The 18,800-nt window shown below is 44.9% G+C and overlaps 2 protein-coding genes across 7 annotated transcripts in view; both read right to left on the bottom strand.

Annotated features, from left to right (window-relative positions):
* The window catches only part of NCOA6 (nuclear receptor coactivator 6), a 67,136-nt gene extending 62,501 nt beyond the window's left edge, over positions 1 to 4,635 (bottom strand). For all 5 annotated transcript variants that reach the window (XM_072631318.1, XM_072631321.1, XM_072631319.1 and 2 more), the window contains exon 1: positions 4,500 to 4,635. The gene's annotated coding sequence lies outside the window, so the exon portion shown is untranslated. The remainder of the gene's footprint in view (positions 1 to 4,499) is intronic.
* Positions 4,636 to 6,245: 1,610 nt separating this feature from the next.
* GGT7 (gamma-glutamyltransferase 7) overlaps positions 6,246 to 18,800 on the bottom strand; it is a 36,101-nt gene continuing 23,546 nt past the window's right edge. Inside the window, exons 9-15 of one of the 2 annotated variants that reach the window (XM_072631322.1) lie at positions 16,882 to 17,009; positions 16,483 to 16,571; positions 12,285 to 12,434; positions 11,965 to 12,082; positions 11,092 to 11,229; positions 9,455 to 9,554; positions 6,246 to 7,060 (exon numbers count right to left, since the gene is read on the bottom strand). In XM_072631322.1, the coding sequence (XP_072487423.1) occupies positions 6,897 to 7,060; positions 9,455 to 9,554; positions 11,092 to 11,229; positions 11,965 to 12,082; positions 12,285 to 12,434; positions 16,483 to 16,571; positions 16,882 to 17,009 (887 nt within the window). In that variant the 3' untranslated portion in view covers positions 6,246 to 6,896. The remainder of the gene's footprint in view (positions 7,061 to 9,454; positions 9,555 to 11,091; positions 11,230 to 11,964; positions 12,083 to 12,284; positions 12,435 to 16,482; positions 16,572 to 16,881; positions 17,010 to 18,800) is intronic. The other variant, XM_072631323.1, reaches the window with a different exon arrangement.

Here is an 18,800-nt window from a genome sequence, read left to right on the forward strand (position 1 = left end):
TGACTCCAGAGTTCCAGAATGCAGGAGCTAAAGGAGCTCTTGGATCTCAACTAGTTCAGAAGTTCTTAACCTGAGGTTATTTTTAAAAAAAAATTTGATAACTGAATTTCAGTGTAACTGGTTTTCTTTGTAATCATATGTATTTTATTTTATGCATTTAAGAACATGATTCTAAGAAGGAGTCTACAGCACACAAAAAAAGGTTAAGAACCCTTGGCCTAGAGAATAAAATACAAATTCCTTAACTTGGTATGTAAGTCCTTCCACATCCTCCACCTTTTCTGAATTTTATATTATCCCCATTACCTGTACAATACATTCCAAACTGGACTACTAATTGTTCTCAAATCTGACATGCCATCTCCTTCCTCCATGTAATCTGTCCTCCAGGCCGGAAATTAATTTCCCTCTTCATCTCTGCCTTTCAGAATCCTTAAAGGTTCAAATTCAGATGCCTTTCCAGATTCTACTGACCTCCAATCCCCCCACTCTGGGTGAAAGTCTTCTTTTCCTCCTCCAATTTTCCTATGACATCTTTCCTGGATCTCTCCTTTACCACGTATTGTACTTATTTGTGTATGTCATATCAGCCAACAGATTGTAAGCTTCTAGAGTGAACATACAAAAAAAACCCCTAACCACACATACACATCTCAGTCTCTGTCCTCAAAAGGTTCACATTCTCTAAGGGGAAGCAACATATGTAGGGAAGTGTGGCCAATTTTGATCAGGGAAGAGGGTCGTGTCATTTTTTTATCTTTATGTCCTTAGCATGTAATACAGTGCCTTAGATATGGTATCGTGCCTTAGATATTTTTTAAAAATTGAACTCACTTATTCATTCACTCATTCAGTGAACATTTATTAAGCATTTACTGTGTAGAGAATGTTATGTTAGGTGCTGGAAAGATATAGTTTAGATAAAGCAAGTCTGCATAATTTTCCTCATGAAACTTACATTCTAGTAGAGGAAGAAATATATATATATAAAATATTACACAATAAGGAGTTCAACTAGCTCATTTTACAGATAAGGGAGCTGAGGTCCAGAGAGGTCAAATCAAATCAATGCAGCTTGGAAATAATCACATCACCATCAAAAGAGATTACAACTGCAGGGGAAAATTATGAACGTTATAATGTGACTGAGGCACTGATTTTGAATACTTCAAGAAAAGAATAATAAAATTTAATTTCGATTAAGCAAAATCTTTCAAAGCAAGATACTATATGTTTCTCCCTCTTCTGGACTCTATTGTAGCTAAAATACTTGACAGTAGCCCTACATAAGTGAAATATTTAAGGTACTTTCTGAGAAAGTGAATTTTTAAATGATGAGAGTGAGAAATTTTACATCTCCCCAAAGGAGAGGCAGCCTGGTATAAAGGTTAGTAAACTAGACTTGAAGTAGGGGAGACCATTCCCAAATCAAATCCTATCTTATTTATTAGTTGTGTGACTCTGAGCAAGTCCATCTGCCTTAGTTTTCTCATTTGTAAAATGGGGATAATAACAGTACCTAGTTCAGTGTTGTTATGAGGATCGAATGAGATAATATATGTAAAGCACTTTGCAAATCTTAATGTGCTGGGATAAATGTGAGTTAGAATGGTACAAAAAATGGTGTGAGATCTGAAAATTGTTACTGATCAGGAAAAATTTAATGGAAGAGGTGACAAATGAGTTGAGAACTAAAGGACTACTGATGATTCAACAGATGAGGATAATGAGGACTATCTGTGTTTGAGTAATATAGTTTGTTTTAAGCATTGTGAGCAAAGGGAAAGAAAAAGAAACAAGGCTTAAAATGTAGAAAGCCCCAAACTGTAGAATACTTAGAACTCCTGGCAAAGAAATCTGAACTTTACTTGATAGGTAATAAAGAACCATTGAAGTTTTTTGAGCAGAAGAGCAACCTGATCTATACATAAGAAATCATACCCTGGCAGTAATATGAAGGATGGATTTGAGAAGGTAGAAAGGTCCCTAAAATAGAACTAGTGAATAGAAATGAGGACCTGTACTATGGTGGTATCATTGGAAAGAATGAGGAGAGAATGGATGAATGAGATGTTGCAGAGGAACTGGCAAAATACTTGGTACCTACTTGGATATGAGATATGAGGAAAAGTAAAGACTAACAACCCCAAAGTTTTGAATATAAGAGGCACAGTAAATGGTGGTGAATCAGACAAAAATAGGGGAGGCAGGAGGAGAGCCCAAAGAAAAGAAATAAACCTGGTTTTAACATGTTAGATTGAGGTGCCAAAAGGACATCTAGGTGAAGCTTTCTTGTAGGTCACTGGAAATGCAGATCTAGAGGTCAGAATTGGAGAGAATTTTGGAGTTGTCTGCATAGAGGAAGTAGTTGAAGTCGTGGAAATGAATGTTCATTTGTCAATGGAAAAATCACGTGTGTTCGCCCTTCGTCATTATGGGATTGAGACCAAGTTGAGGACATACTGAAGGGCACATCAAAAGGTAAGAAAATCTCTGGAGTATGGTCTCTGAAGCCAATAGAGAAGAGTATTGAATAGAAGAGGCCGGTCAACAGTGTCAAAAGACATTGACAAGTCAAGGGGTTTGGAAAGCACTGGATTTGGTGATTGTAATGGTGATCCTAGAGAGGAAAGTTTCAGTAGATAGAAGGGAACCAAAAAGAGGGTGTGTAGGCATCTGGGAGAGACAATTTTTTTCAAGACGTTTAGCAGCATAAGGGAAAAAGACAGGATAGTAGCTAAATAAAAGTGGATGTGTCAAAATGAACACATCTGTAAACTGATGAGAAGGTTCCAGTGGAGCAGAGACAGAAGAGATGAGTGACTCAGAGGGGTTGACTTCTTTAAGTAAGGTCTTCAAAGGAAGAAATGAGATTAGGTAAAAAGAATTAGCCTTAGTCAGAATACTTTACTTCAGCGACTGGAGGGAAGGAGAGAGATTATGAGGAAATTGAAAGGGCTGAGAAAGTTCTTTTTAGTGAAAGAATAAAAGGGCAAGAAAAGAAAAAGTGATTCTGGGGAAAGGGAGTTAATAAAATTTCAGCAGAGATCATTACTCCAATCCTCCAAGTTTGCAAATGAGGAAACTGAGACCTAGATGAAACAAACTGACATCCTAAATCACATAAGTAGTGGCCGAGCTTGAACTAGCACCTACAGTCCAAGGTCTTTCCAACACCATTCATGTTGCTTCACACAACAGATAAATTTTCCTAAGGCACAGAGTTTAAGAATCAGGTCATTCATCCATTCAAAACCTCTCAATTGCTCCTTATTAATTATTACACCAATAACTTCTCTCTCTGGCTTTTAAAACCCTTCACAACCCGGCCCCAATCTATCTCTCCAACCTTGTTATACATTACTCCCCTTCCCAATCTACAAACTGAATATCTGTTCTTCCTCCATGGCACCTCCACTGGCCACCTGTGTCTCTGTACCGGCCATCCCCCCTGCCTGGAAGACAAGCCTCCCTTCCCTCAAGAAGCAGCGATCAAGACCTGCTCCTCAACCTTTCCCGACGGCCCGATCCTTCCCTCCCCGGTTTCTTTGTATTTCTTCTGTATGTCCCTACACCAGGTGTCCCAAAAGTCTCTGTGCAGCTGTAAGCCTCGGAGGCTCGATTTCAAGCGCTCTGAGGACAGCGCCCCGCACGGGGCTCCAGACAACCAGAGTCCGCGTTTAAAGCGCACGAAGCTCAGCGGGCTCGTGGTGGGCTGCCCACACTGGCGTTAGTCCCGACTCCCAACCACGGGCTCCACATCGCTGGGTCTACACCGCTTCCTCAGCCCCCACGGGTGACCTCCCTGTGTGACCCCTATTCGGGTCCTCCCCTGGAGAGTGCCCTGGGTCATTACCCCCACACAATGCCACGGCTGTTTCGTACACACAACACGGCCAGGCCCCGGCCATCCCGAGGCTTCCTTCCTTATCCCCACCTTCAGGCACCGTGAAGCCCCTGGGAGGGAGAAGCTTGTTCCTTTGCGACTCCCGCTGTCAAAGTCCCCAGCCCGGGCTCTGCCTCAGTGGCCTTCCCGTGTCCTTCCTGCCCTCCCCCCGGGGCACACTCGCGCACACACACCCGGCCCGGTAACCCGGGCACACAATGAGGTGGGCCTGCCCTGCACGCCCGCCCGGGCCGGGGCTTGGACACCTGCCTCCCCTGGCCCCGCTGGGGGGTTGGGAGGCGGAGCTCGGGCTCGGGCACCGCGGCGAGGCCACCCCGCACCGCCGCAGGCCGGGCCCCGGCCCCCCCCCCCCCAGCCCCGGCTCCCCGCAGGCCGGGGCCAGCTCCCCAACATGGCGGCGGCGGCGGGGACACGAGCGAGCCCGGTGGCTGGCGGCGGGCGGGCGGCGGCTCCCGGCCGGGCCGGGTCTGTCATCCGCCCCGCGCGGCGGCGCCATTTTCCCGGGACCAGGGACAAGGCTGGTCCCATTCGCGTCCCGTCCAGTCCCACCCCACCCCCCCGGACCCGGCCCGAGCTCCAGCCTCTGCCTCACCTGCGGCCCTGCCAGGGGCCTCCGACGGCGGCCCACTCTGGCCCGTGGCCTGCGAGCGCCGCTCTGTCCGTCCCCGCGGCCCGGAGAGCCGGACAGCGGGACACCGGGACTCCCGGACCCGGCAGCGGCCTCAGACCCGGCGGGGAGGGGGAGGGGAGGGGACCGGGGCCCGGGAGGGGGAGGGGAGGGGGAGAGGGAGGGGGAGGAGCGGGGCGGGGCCGGGCAGGCGGGGGCCTCGCGCACGTGACCGGAGCGAACGTCCCCGGGAGCTCGGGGCGGCCGCACGCAGGCGCGCCCGGGCCCGCCCCACCCCACCGCGCCCTGGTCCCTCCTGGATGAACCTCGGATTTTTTCCTCCCCGATCTTCGGCAGTTTTTCTTTCCTGAGCCCCAAGTTACTCCTTGGCAGCGCTGAACCCTTGATCTCCAGGTTCTCCGGACTGCGCATTCCCCGACTCCCCACAGTCCGGAGCCCACAGTAACCCCCATCTTTTCGCAATCCCCAGCTGCGTGGACTGCGCCCCATCTGGTTTGCCCTCTTAAGGAAAGGGTAGCCAGGAATCGGTCTCGTTCTTCTGCCTGCTGGTTGGTTCTTCCGAACCTGGACCCTCTGCCCCTGGCCCCGAGGAGGCAGGGACAGAACCGGCCCAAAGTCTCGCTCCTAGGCTTTGCGTCCTCAGCTCTGGCTCTTACATTCTGAATGACTGGCCCAAGTGCCTTCACCTCTAGGAGACTGGGTGGTCTCCATTCCCTCCCAGTGTTCACTTTGGGGGACTAGTGGGATATCTAAGTAGGGTCGCGGGATCCCAGGACTTGAGAGTGGCCCGGTGAGAAGCTAGAGACAGAACTGAAATTAGGGAGAGAGAGGTCATCTCGGTGACTTGGGGCGGCTGGGGGCCCAGCAGGAACGGCCCCTGCTGACACCTGAGAGCAGGGCTGTGCATCTCCTGGAAGGGAGTCAGGAGGCCTAGGTGGACAAGAGCGCACAAGTGGAAGGAACTCAGATGGCTTAACCACGAGAAGAAAGGACTTAGGGGAAGCATGGTCAGTGTCTTCAGGCATGTGAAGAGCTGTCACGTGGAAGAGGTAGCTTTGTCCTTTTGGCTGCAGAGAAAAGTAGGAGCAATGGCGGGTGAAAGTTACAGGGAAGGAGATTTAGGGGTCAATAAAATCTTGTTAACATGGAGAGCTCCACCTTTCAGGGTTGTTGAAGAAGGAATTTCCGTTCAGTTCTCAGTCAGACTGGATGACCTTTGGGGTTCCTTTCAACTCTTGGATTCTGTGCTTTGAGTACCATCTCTGTCAAATCAAGGTTGAAGACCTGGGCATGTGCTCTCCTTTCTCTGGGCCTAAATTTCCATCTCTGTACAACTAGAGGGTCAAAGTTTCCAGCATTAATACTCAATGAGCTATAAGGAAAAAAGTGCTGGATGGCATGCCCTACTCCACCCTATTTCCAGGAACAGCCTAAGAGACTAAGGAAAATTAAAGAGAGGTTGAGAAGATTCATTTTTCCTCCCTAGGGTCCTTCTTGGTGAACTTCATGGGACTGGCATTGTTTATGGACTGAGTTAGGGGTGACATTGCCCAGAGGTAGAGAGATGGTCTAAATGGCCTCCAAGGTTGCAGACAGCCTAAAGTGCTCCTATTAGAAGTCTAAGTGAGGAGACTTCGCTCTCCCAAAAATTCAGCCATCTGTCCCAACTTTGACCTGGAGACCAGCTAACAGACCAAGCCAGAGAAGAGATTTCTTAAGCAACTTTCTCTTTAATTCCTCTTGGGAAGTGGAAGCCCCTGAGCTGTTACCCACCCTCCCTCCCTCCCACCCTTATGTGGCCCCTTCTCCCTGCACCTCTCCCTCAGACCCTTACTACTTCTGGGACAGAGAGAAGGAGAAAGAGGGCCCCTTGCTTCTGGATGGTCAGTTAAAAAAAAAGTCATTTAAGAAATGAGACAGGGGAGAGGGATGGGGAAAGATGTCAAGGGTTGGTGGGAAGGAAGGATGATTCGGGCCACCTGGGTGGGGTTTTTTTGGGGAGTTTTTGTTTTGTTTTTAAGCAAGCATTTCCCTAAGCCTCTCAGGAGTAGGAAGTATTGGAAGGAGGCAGAACCATTCTTCTAGTCTTCTTGCCTGAGGTCTGTCAGGCCACCACACCCATCAACTGTGGAATTTGTCAATTATTCTGGAATTGGGTTTGATATAAATCTCCTCTGGTCCCCAGGCCCTGGGCAGAGCTCGAAGGCACCAACTGGGAACCTCTGGTCTTCAGACCCACTCTGTGCCTGTCCCTCCTCCCTCCCTCCCTTGCCCAGGGGGAGGCAGGGCTCCAAGGGGCTCTTGGAACATGCAAAGGGGTATTTGTGCTGCAGCGCCTGCCCCTGCCCCACCCACCCAGCCCTACAAGATGGTGGCACCCGCTCCATCAGGGCTTCGAGGATCCTTCACCCCAATGATGAAATTGTTGGTTCTCCGACCTCCATGGACCCAGGACAGAACGTCTACCTTCTCAACCCGATGGCCCCTAGCCTCCAGGAACTCAACCTCTTCCTCTGTGAATTCACCTGAAAGAAATCACATGCAACAAAATCAATTCAAACATTTATTAAGTATCTCCTGTGTACAGAACTCTCTTCTGGGTGTTCAGTAAACTCATATAAACCCACAAGCACTGGCCAAGATGATTTATTTTTCAGGACTAGACAAGCTTGTCTGTCCAGGGCAAGATGTAGACAAACAATTTCAGCACCCCTAGAAAAATCTCCATTACTTCCCAAATTTCTCTCCAGTCCTCCCATTTATCCCTTAATAGGGACAAATCCCAACATTCTCCAGAGATCAGATTGATGGAATAAATTCCCATGGGAAAATTATAAACTGTCCGAGTAGGAAGGGATTGTAGAGATCATCTACTCTAATCCTCACATTTTACACGGGAAACAATCCCGGACAGCTTAACTGTGGGACTTGCCCAGTGCCACACAACTAGTTTATTATGGAGTTATCAGTCACTAGCATTAGTCCTACTTCTCCATTTTACAGATCAATCAATCAAGCACTTACTGAGGTCTTTTGGAAATATTTCTTTGACAGTTATATGAAGGATAGACCAGAAAAGAGATGGGCTTGAGGCTGGGAGACCAACTACAATGCTATAGAATTAGTCCAGGCCAACGGGAAAATAAGGATGAAGGGAATGAGACCTTGGGAGGTGAAGGGATTGGCCTAAAGTCACATGACTACTGTCATATATAAATTAGTATTAGAAGGGGAGTCTAGTCCAACCTTCCTTATTTTAAAGGTAGGGAACCTAAGGCCCAGAAAGGAGGAAGTGGCTAAATAATTATTATCTTAGATCTCAAAGCACTTCCCAAGAGCAGTCTTTGGGTAGGTGGGAGGCAAGAGGGCACTGGGGGGTCAGAAGGGAGGTTGAGAGAGAAGGGCCACCACTGAGGTGGGAAAAGGGCAGAGAAAAGGGGTAGCTGTTGGTGTCTGGGACAAACTTTACAAACAGCAATTCTGCCAACTGCCTGCCTTCATTTGGCCAGCCCTGGCTTAAAGCTCTTCACAGAAGCTGGCCAGGAGGGCCCTCTAGACCTAAATTGGTTTATGGGGTATTCCCCCCACCCCTTCCCAGCCCTTGAGGGCTCTAAACCCTGAGAAGAGAGGAAATGCCTACCTCAGGAAAGAAAGACCACCCATAGAGAACTGGAGGGAGAAGACTCAAGGCTTTTAACTGATTTGTAGATGAACTTGACCTTTAATCTTTTATATTCACAAATAACATCAATTTAAAAGACAATACTGTCTTTTTAGCCTTTTCAAGTTTACAAAGCCCTTTCCTCCCCGTAACAACCTGGAGGAAGGTACAGCAAGTGGTTCAGTCGTTTTCAGTCTTGTCCAGCCCTTTCATAGACCCCATTTGGGGTTCTCTTGGCAAAGATACTGGGGTAGTTTGCCATTTCCTTGTTCAGCTCATTTTGCAGATGAGGAAATTGAGGCAAATAGGGTTAAAGTGAATTGCTCAGGGTCATAAAGCTAGTAAGTGTCTGAGGCCAGGTTTGAATTCAGGAAGATGAGTCTTCCTGACTCCAGGTCTAGCACTGCATCACCTAGCATGTTGACTTTGAAAGCCATATGTGAACACTATATGTGCTCGATTGCATTTTTATTTATTTTGTCAAACATTTCCCAATGACATTGTGATCTGATTTTGGAGTACTCAGAAGTATTGAGGGCTACATGTGACCCACTAGTCCTGAGTGTGACACCTGTGTCCTAGATAACTCTCTAAGACAAAAAGTAGAAGAGAAGGAAATTTTCTCACCCAAGAGTTCCCTATACCAATGAAATCACAAGTTCAGTCCCTACCTGTACCCATTATCTTGTCTACAAGCTGTCTGGGGAGGGGAAAAGGATATAATTGGAAATGAACCCAAAACAAAAATAAAATATATCAATTCAAAATTTTTAAGAAGTGTTCTGAGAAATTGTGCCTCTAAATAATGAACGATGATGATAACAACTCCTGTCTTTAGTTTTCTTCCTCATAAAGAACCCTGAGTACATAAAGGATTATTATCTCAGCAAAGTTGACTAAGCATCCAGGACAAGGGGAGAATAAGTAATGAGTCAATTAACAAGCATTTATTAAGCACTTACGATGTGCCAGCAACACTGTTAATGAATAGGGATACAAACTCAAGAGTCCCATAATCCCTCCAATGTTCTCATAAATTCCCAGAAGGTGTTCCTGCAGGTAGGGGGTAGGGTTGGGGGGGATAAGAGAGGCGGTATGTGTGTGTGTGTGGGGGGGGGTGTTCTGAGGCAACAAAGGAAAGCAAAGCCTAAAAGTCCCCTTCTCCAGGAGGCACCTGGGGGTTGTACTTGCTGTTAATGTGACCCACCTAGGTTCCAGAATCAGGACCCCACCAGCCTGCCCTTCTCCCTGTACTCACTGTCCACCTGAAGGATGTTGGATTGGAGCTCAGGGTGGAGACGCCCTAGGGACAGGCTGTCACTCAGATTTCTGTTCATAGTCAGCACATTCACCAGGACCTGCAGGATACCAGGGAGGTGAGAGGTGCATATAGCCAGGGAGTATTCCCAAGGAGCCCAGGCAAATCATCCCTTATAGCTGCAAAGCATTATATACTTTTAGGTACTAGGAGGTATAGTAACAGGGTTGTGCTGGTGCCAGCTTGAACTCATCACAAGTACCAATGGTTAAATTTTCAGTGTGAGCATGTTCACCATAGAAATTGGCAAATGTTATAAATCAGAGCTTGATTTATTGTTTCGTTGATTGTTTAGACTTAAAATAATGGAGAAAACGTTAACACAGATTAAATTTAAGTGTCATAGGCACAATTTTTCTTCTCAGAGAGCCTGTTATTGAAACATTTACCAGCACACTCCTGTGAATAAATTAAAATCTTGTCTCAGACATTTACTAACTGTCTGACCCCTAAGCAAAATGCTTAACCTCTGTTTGCTTCAGTTTCTCGGTCTGTAAAATGTGGATAATAATATCACCTACCTCCCAGGGTGGTTGTGAGTTTAAAAGGAAGTATTTGTAAAGTGCTTTTCAAACTTTAAAGCACCATATAAATGCTATTATTATTAATAATACTTATTAAAGCACTTCCTTACCCACTGCCTCAGACACCAACAACAACCCCTTGAGGTCAAGAAAGTCAGAGATTATTCTTCTGATCTGACGGAAGGGGAAACTGAAACCCAAGGAAGAAAAGTAACTTGTCCACCAGCCACAGAAAGAGGTAATGGCAGATCAGTCCTAGAACCCTGATCTGACTCCCTGTCCAATGTTCCTCCATAATACCATGACGCATTACACTGCCTAGTGATAGCTCACATTTCCATCACATTTTAAGATATACAAGATACTTTCCACAAAACAGCCCTACAAGGTAAAAGAGCAAGTATTACTATGCCTATTTCACAGATGATGAAACTGAGGCCTGGAGAAGTTAAATGATTTGTACTTACACAGTTAACGTTAGAACTACAGTTGGATTCTAGGTCTCCTGACGTAGGTAGGTCTTCAGTGCTCTTTGCACTATACTATTTTTTTTTGTACTATACTATTAATAATAGTAATAATAATAGCTAACATTATATAGCATTTACCATGTGCCAGACAGTGTGCTAAGTACTTTACAAATATTATCTCATTTGATCCTCACAATAATCCTAGAGTGAAGTGCTATTATTATTCCCATTTGACAGATGGGAAAACAAAGGCAAACTGTGGTGAGGTGACTTGTCCAGGATCACATAGCTAGTAAATGTCTTAGGCTGGATTGGAACTCAGGTATTTCTGCTTCTAGGCCTGGCACTCTATCCACCACACCTAGCTGCCCTACTACATTGCCTCTCATGCTTCCCGGGAAAACAGGAAGACAGCCTTTAAAGTTCTTTAAAACAAAAAAACTTCAAATGGAGAAGTAAACCTGAGAAGGTATGAGAGGAGAGCTGTAGCCCCCTCCCCTCTCCCATTTCCCATGAGCAAGAAGGACTCTAAGAGTTCTGCTCCTATGCTTCTCTGTCAGAAGGAACAAAGGGAAGGGCTCACCTGGGTGAGGCTGCTAAGTCCTCGGGCAGCACCATTGGCCCCCAGTGCCAGGTAAGTCCCGCAAAGTCCTTCAGCTGGCCTCACCACTGTGGGCAGCAGGAAGGACAGTGGCCTCTTCCCAGGATGAATAGCATTCTCCTGTCACAGTAATATAGATCTTGTGGGTAATGGGAACCTGAACTGGTTCCCCTTGTTCCCAGCTTCTACCAGGCTCAAAGAACTCTGGAGCAGGGAGTTTCAAGCCCAGCTCTGCCAGTACCCTTATCTCCCTGGGCCTCAGTCTAGTGTCTTTGAAATGGAAGGTGATCAGTAATAGGCTGGGGTTAGAAGGATGAGAAAAGAAACTCATCTTGGGGTGGAGGAGAGAACATAAGGGACAAAAAGAACCGAAGGAAGCAGCTCAAGGAACAGGACCCTCTCTTCAGGAAGTCTTTCTTGACTATCCAACCCCTAGTGATCTCTCCTTCTGCAAATTTAATTCTTAGCTGGGATAAATCATGTTAGTTATGTTTACACACATATGAAGTGCTATGTCTCCCCAGCTAATGTAAGTTCCTTGATAAGCCCACAGCACTCAGCACAGGACTGGACATAGAACTGGCCCACTCATTCAACAAACATTTTCTGAATACCTGCTGTGTGCGGAGACCAGAACAATGTACTTCAGGATATGGGGTAAGGAAGGGAGGAGAGGGCAGGGAAGAAGGAAATGAATAAGTGGGGAAAGTCAGAAGTTGGGAACAAAGTTTTGATAGGGAAGTGGTAGTGGGGGGAGGGTTGGGGTGGTTTAGAGGATTATTCCAAAGTGCAAGGGAAAAAGAAGGGAGAGAGGGGCAGAGGAGGGCAGGGCAGCTAGACCAGCCTAGGAAGTACCAGGCTGGGTGCTGAGTGGTTTGCAGTTTTATTGGGCCAGGAGAAGTCCAGCATCTGGCTGTTTAGCAGGATCCCAGAGGGTGTGATGAGGCCACTGCCAAAAGGGCGATTCAGTGAGCTGCAGAGTAACAGGAGACATAGATGAGACCCCATCTCTTTCCATGCCCACAGGATCAGCATTGCTCTCCTTGCACCCAAACCCAGTTCCCTGTTCCAACAAAGGAAGGAGAAGATGCTTGCCATGGGCAATCCCTGTTCCACCTCCCCAGCCTGGATGGGCTCTGAACTCTGGGTTCCAAACTTTGGACACTGGACTGTACCTGACCACAGCTACAATGAAGTCATCAGGCCCCATCACCAGCACCTGAGCAGCTGTGGCACCACCGTCCAACTCATAGGCAGGCAGCAGTGAGCCAGGGTCTGCCTGTGAATCGTTGATATGGCCCCGAAGGTACCCAGCCTCCAGCTTGCTGTGGGAACACAATAGGTAGGGCTGAGAGGGGAGTGTCAAGGAGAAAGTCTTCTAGGGGTCAGGCAGGACTTAGATAGTGACAACCACACTCCCAGGAAAGGCAGGCTAAAGCTAAAAGACAAAGAAGCAAGAGGTGAAAAGTGTGTCATAGTTGTGGGGAGTTATGAGGGAGAGAGATAACCTTGTACTATCTCTCACATTGGCAGCTGGGTGATGTTGTCGATAGAGCACCAGGCCTGGAGTCAGAAAGACCTGAGTTCAAATGTGACCTCAAACACTTACTAGCTCTGTGACTCTGGACAAGTCACTTAACTAGGTCTGCCTCAGTTTTCACATTTGTAAAATGAGCTGGAGAAGGAAATGGCAAACCATTCCAGTATCTTTGCAAGAAAACCCCAAATGTGATCATAAAGAATCTCTCCCATACAAAAATATGCATGCTCACACATACATTGTGTGTATGCAGTATATTTATGTATATATATATATATATATATATATATATATATATATATATGTATATATATATATATGTATACACACACTGATACATATGCATTAAGGTGTACACATACACATGAATATACATATATCTTTACATTGATGCATGCATATTCATATGTTCACACATATAGATAGATACATGCATACATGACTGATCTGACCACTCCTCAGTGTCCTTTGATGGCTCATCATTCCTATCATGCCCCTCAACTGTGGATAGTCCCCAAAGCTGTTCTAGGACCTGTTTCCTTCTTTCTTTGTTTTCTTCTCTTTGCTTTGATGACCTACTAAGCTCTCATAGATTTAATTATCATCTCTATGCAAATGACTCACAAATGCATATATTCAGCCCCAGTCTCTCATGAGCTCCATTTCTGCCACACAAACTGCCTGTTGGACACATAAAGCTAAATGTCACAAGACATCTCAACTTCAACATGTCCAAAAGAGAACTCATGATCTTTCCCCTAAAACCTACCCTTCTTCCAATCTCCTGGGTTGGTTATCCTTGACTCTTCACTGTCCTTTACCCTGGTTATCCAATCAGTTGCCAAATCTTTCTATTTCTATGACCACACCATTTCCCATGTGTGGCCCCTTTTCTCTATTCATGCAGCTACAATCTTAGATCAGCCCTTATCACCTCTTGCCTGCACTGCTACAATAGTCTCTCAATTGGTCCCCCTTCCTCAAATCTTTCCCCACTCCATTATATGCTCCACATAGCAGGGTAGCTCTGAGCATATCATTCCCCTATACAATAAACTCCAGTCGTTTCCTAATGCCTCCAGGGTAAAATTATAGACTCTTCTAGTTGGCTGTCAAAGCCTTTCATAACCTGGCTCCAATCTATCTTTTAAGTTTCCTTAGCCATTACTTCCTTTCCTTTACTGTACAGTCTAGACTGGTCTTTTCTCTGTTCCTCACACAAAGCCTTCATTTCTCATCTCCAAGCCTTTTCACTAGCCATAGATTCTCTAGCTCATAAATTTTCTCACTTCAAGTCAAATCAGGTCAAGTCAACAAGCATTTATTAAGCACACATTTACTGTGTGCCAGGTACTATGCTAAGTGCTAGGAATACAAAGAAATGCAAAAATATTCCCTGCCTTCCAGAAGCTCACAATCTAGTGAGGGAGTCAACATGCAAACAATTAGGTATAAATAAGACATATACAGATAAATTGGAGGTAATCTCAGAAGAAAGGCAAAAGAAAGACTGGCAAGAGCTTTTTGTAGAAGGTGGGATTTTAGATGAGATTTAAAGAAAACCAGGGAAGTCAGGAGGCAGAGACAATGAGGGAGAACATTACAAGTATGGGAGACAGTCACTGAAAATACAGAGTTGTGAGGTAGTATGGGGAAACACAAAGAAGCTAGTGACACTGGATTGTAGAGTACATGGGGGGGTGTAGGGTATAAAAAGATTGGAAATCTATGGGACAGGTTATAAAAACTTTAAAAGCCAAAGGATTTTAGATTTGATTCTGGAGATAATAGGGAGCCACTAGAGTTTACTGAATGGGGGAAAACGTAACATAGTCAGAGTGGCACTTGAAGAAGATCACCTTTGCTAGCTGAGTAGAGGATGGTCAGGGATTGGGAGAGATTTGAAGCAGGGAAAATAACCAGATGGCTATGCAATAGTCTATACCTGAGGTAATAAGATTCTACACTAGAGTAGTAGCAGTGACAGAGAAGAGAAGGGGGTATATGACAGGACTTGGCAACAGATTGGATATGAGGAATGAGAGAGAGTGAAGAACTGAAGATGACACCTAGGGTGTGAGCCTAGGTGACTTTGAGAGTGATGATAACTTGACAGTAATAGGACAAATCTGAGTCACATGCCAACAAGATGGAGGCCCATAGGAAGTATAGACAAAGCAATTTCAGCTCTCTCCACAGTCTAGGACATCAAGAATCCTAATAAGATAATAATCCAATGAACTAACAGAAGAGAAGGCTAATCCCTAACCCCTAATGTGCTTATTCAGCACCCCCCCCCCCCCCCATCGCTCAACATGATCTAATAGCAGGGCTTCAAGAGCCAACACATGGGCTTATAACAGAACTAAAGCCTACCCATTGTTTCTTCATGAAACATGCCATGTAAAACCAAAAGTCAAAAGTTTGCTTAGTTTGGGACAACAGTTCAGCAGCACTCTATGCTGCCACAGGGCTCAACTAGACAACTAAGGAACAAAGGAGACTAGGGCAGGACACATATGTGCCACTCCACTGAGCATGAGGGAAAGAGCCCAGCTTTAAGTCAGGGCCAATTCTGATCCCCAGAAGTCCCTTGGGGCAAAGACAGACTGATGAAACTTGAATTTCCCAGCATGGGAAGAAGCTAAAATAGCTTTAAGGTACAACTTTCAAGGAAACTGCAATCAAAGGGGAAGGAGTCAGAAAGTGAATAATAGAGGCAAAAAAACTGAAAACATCAAAGATGTCAGGAGGAAGATAACTCAATTAAAGACCTCTAGCATAAACAAATAAACAAACAATATGGGGAAGGGAATATGGCCTCCAAATCAACTAAACTACCAGACATGTATACATAAGTATTGTAAGACAAAGAAAAATCAACACCCAATGAGGCTGAGAAGTCTACAGATTCTCAAGAGAGCATGGAACCACAGTACCATGTTCCTGAATGATAAAAGAAAAATAAGAATTGTGAAAAAGAATAAATGGCTCACATAGCAGAATAACTGGCAGAATGGGAAAAAACTTGAACACAAAGTAGCAAGTCTCCCCTAAGAAATAAAAGAAAGCATAACCCAATAGGAATGCAAATACGTAGAAGTGAAGGAAAATTTAGAAGAAGAAAAGCAAAATGCAATAGCGTTAAAAGAAAACATATTTGTACAAGCAAAACATATTGATCTCAAAAAGAGCATATGTAGAGACAACTTAAGGATTATAGGTCTCCCAGAAGAACATGACATGTCAAAAAACCTGGACACCATAATGCAAGAAATAAAGACAATAATAAAGACATAAATTCAATACAACTCAAATACCACCCGTTACAGGAAACCCTTCTTTATCCCCCTGTCTGCTAATGTCCTCCCTCCCTAGTTTGTATTTGTTTTGCATTTATTCTCTATATACTTACATATGTACATGTTATCTCCCTTAATAGAATGTAAATTCTTTGAGAGCAGGGATTATTTCATATTTTAACTTTCTATCCCTAGGACCTAGCACAATTTCTGGTGATTAATTATATGTACATGTGCACATATATAACTTTAATAGAGTTTAATAAAGTTTAAGTTTTAATAGCTTAAAACTGAACTAAGACTTTTGGAATTCCCTGTGTATGCACAAATAGTATTATAAGATTTAGAGTTAGAATGAATCTTACAGATCAATGCACACATATACATAAATGTACATATATGAATATGGAGTGTGTGTATGTGTGTGTTTCTGGGAAATCAGAAAGAAGCAAAAGCCTCAGATAAATGCCTTTCTCAGGTCTTTCCATACTACCCTCCCATCCCCAATCCCTTCCTATCTCCTGGCCCTACCTGAGCATGTCTTCTGTGCTCTCAGAGATGGTTGAATCATAGAAGGGATCTCCCAGTCTGCTAGCCAAGGCCAGAGCAATCTTCAGGGTCTGTGTTTACAAAGGCATGAAGGAGACATCAAGACCTCTTCTCTGCCTATGACCCCCAAGCTCCAAAACATCCATGCCTCATCCCTCAGAATTCCAAAGACCTTCTCCAAAATATCTTTATTAACCCCATGCCCAAAAGCTTCCCTTAGACCCAAGGACTGCTTGGTATTCCCAGTACCCAGATGGAATGGGACAGGGGAGGGGGCAGGTTGGCACTGACCTTAGTCCCTGAAAAGCAGGAATACAAAATAGGACAAGGAAACTGAGAAGTTGACAGGGAGAATAGTGGGAAAGGGAAGGGGAGCCATACCTCAGCCACCCAGTGCAGAGCCTGCTCCCTGGACACCAGGCTGGTAAGGTTGAAGCCCTCCAGGATATTTAGGGCAGCAATGAGGGCAGGTCCGGTGTGAGGGGGTGGGGGGCTGAGCACCAAGTGGCCTTTGAGAAGGGGAGACGCCAAGTTAAGGAGGGGAGGAGAAACAGATCTAGGTACAAGGACAAAGCGGGCAAAGAACTTTTACTGAGGTAAAGAAACTAAAACCAAACTCTTAGAAACGAAAGTCCTCATTTTATAGATGAGGAAATTGAGGCCTAGAGTGAAAAAGGGACTTGCTGAAGATCACACAGTTAGTCAGTGGCAAAGCAGGGGTAGAGTTCAGAAGGCCTCCTAAGTTCCAGCCCTGGGCTTTGAGACCTTCAAAAACAAGGATCCAAGATATTTATTCATTCAGGGCTGGCCTCAAGTTTATACAAAGGCCATTCCAATCCCTACCCCACCCCACTCCTAACCTTCCCCACCACTCTCTATTTGCCAAAGCCAAAAATGTCTCTAACAAAGACAAAGCATTTCATGCCCAGTGAGATAAGGCTGACCCTGATGACCCCATGCTGACTGGGTCCACTATGCCTTTATGTTATCTAACTTCCACTATAGAACTCATCCATCAGTATATATATCTGGGACAGACAGTGGACAATGAGGTAGTTCCAGGATTAAATGGGAAGAGGAGAGGGAGCTGGGTTGCTTTTGGGAAACTGCAAGGTTCTTTTAAGGAACTCAAGCTCTTCCCAGAAGCAAAGGCTCATCATTCTGGGGACATTGTATAGCTATGACACATGGAGCACAATGGTGTCTGAAGAACTAAACATGAACCATAGCGAACCCTACAGAGAGGTACATGCAACATGTAACCAATAAGGAATTTCAAAAAAGAGCTGGAGTTTAAGATGTCATCAGTGAAACATATGATAGGAAAAGATGGGCTGGTCATGTGTCATGGGAGTATAGGTGGGCAGTCACGTGCTCTACTGCTGTCCTTGAAATATCAGGAAAAACTGAGGAAACAATTGGTTATTTGGTGAGAAGAACCAGGGGACTCATGAGAAGAGATGGCCAAGAGTTGCCAAGATGGCAGGTATTGCAAGATACAAACCTATATGACTGATATGCATAATCCCATCAGGGCCTCACTACAGCAAGGCAACCCTTTTCCTCTTCTGTAATTGACTTTCTATTGGACACCCCACAGGGACTATTTCAAACCTTCACTTCTTTCCTCCTACACATTCCTCTTCCCCTCCCTTGCAACAGAGGATCTCATTTCCTATGTTACTGAGAAAATAGAAGCTGTTCACCATGAGCTCCTTTCTCTCCCTTACTCTACATTTCAAAACTCCTTGTCATCATCCCCCCATTTCCTTACCAAGGCCAACACCTCTACTTCTACCCTCATTCCCATCATCCCTTTCTGGCTCCTTTAGCAAATTGTCCCTACAATTGTTCAACCTCTCTGTCTGTAATCTTTTACCCTTCCCTCTGTTACTGCTTACCTCCCTGCTACCTAAAAACATTCCTAAGTCTTTGACATCTTAAAAAAAAAAACAACTCTCATTTGACCCTATGATCCACTCAAGCTATGATCTAATGCCTTTCCTCCTTTATATAGCCAGAATATAGAAAAAGCAAAGCTATAGTCATTGCCTCTATTTTTTCTCCTCTCACTTCTCATTCTTTGCAGTTGGGTTTTCTGCTCTGACCATGCAATTCTGCCTCTGATCATGAAATTGTACTCTCCAACATTATTAATAATGTTAATTATTAATGACACAATAACTAATTGATTATTAATATTAATAATTATTAATGATTTTTAATTGTCAGAACTGATGGCCTTTTTTCAGTGTCAAGTCTCATCTTTCTTGATGCTTCTGAGAAGCATCTCTAAAGCA

This window comes from Notamacropus eugenii, chromosome 1, assembly GCF_028372415.1.
Source record: "Notamacropus eugenii isolate mMacEug1 chromosome 1, mMacEug1.pri_v2, whole genome shotgun sequence".
In the NCBI taxonomy this organism is placed as follows: Eukaryota; Metazoa; Chordata; class Mammalia; order Diprotodontia; family Macropodidae; genus Notamacropus; species Notamacropus eugenii.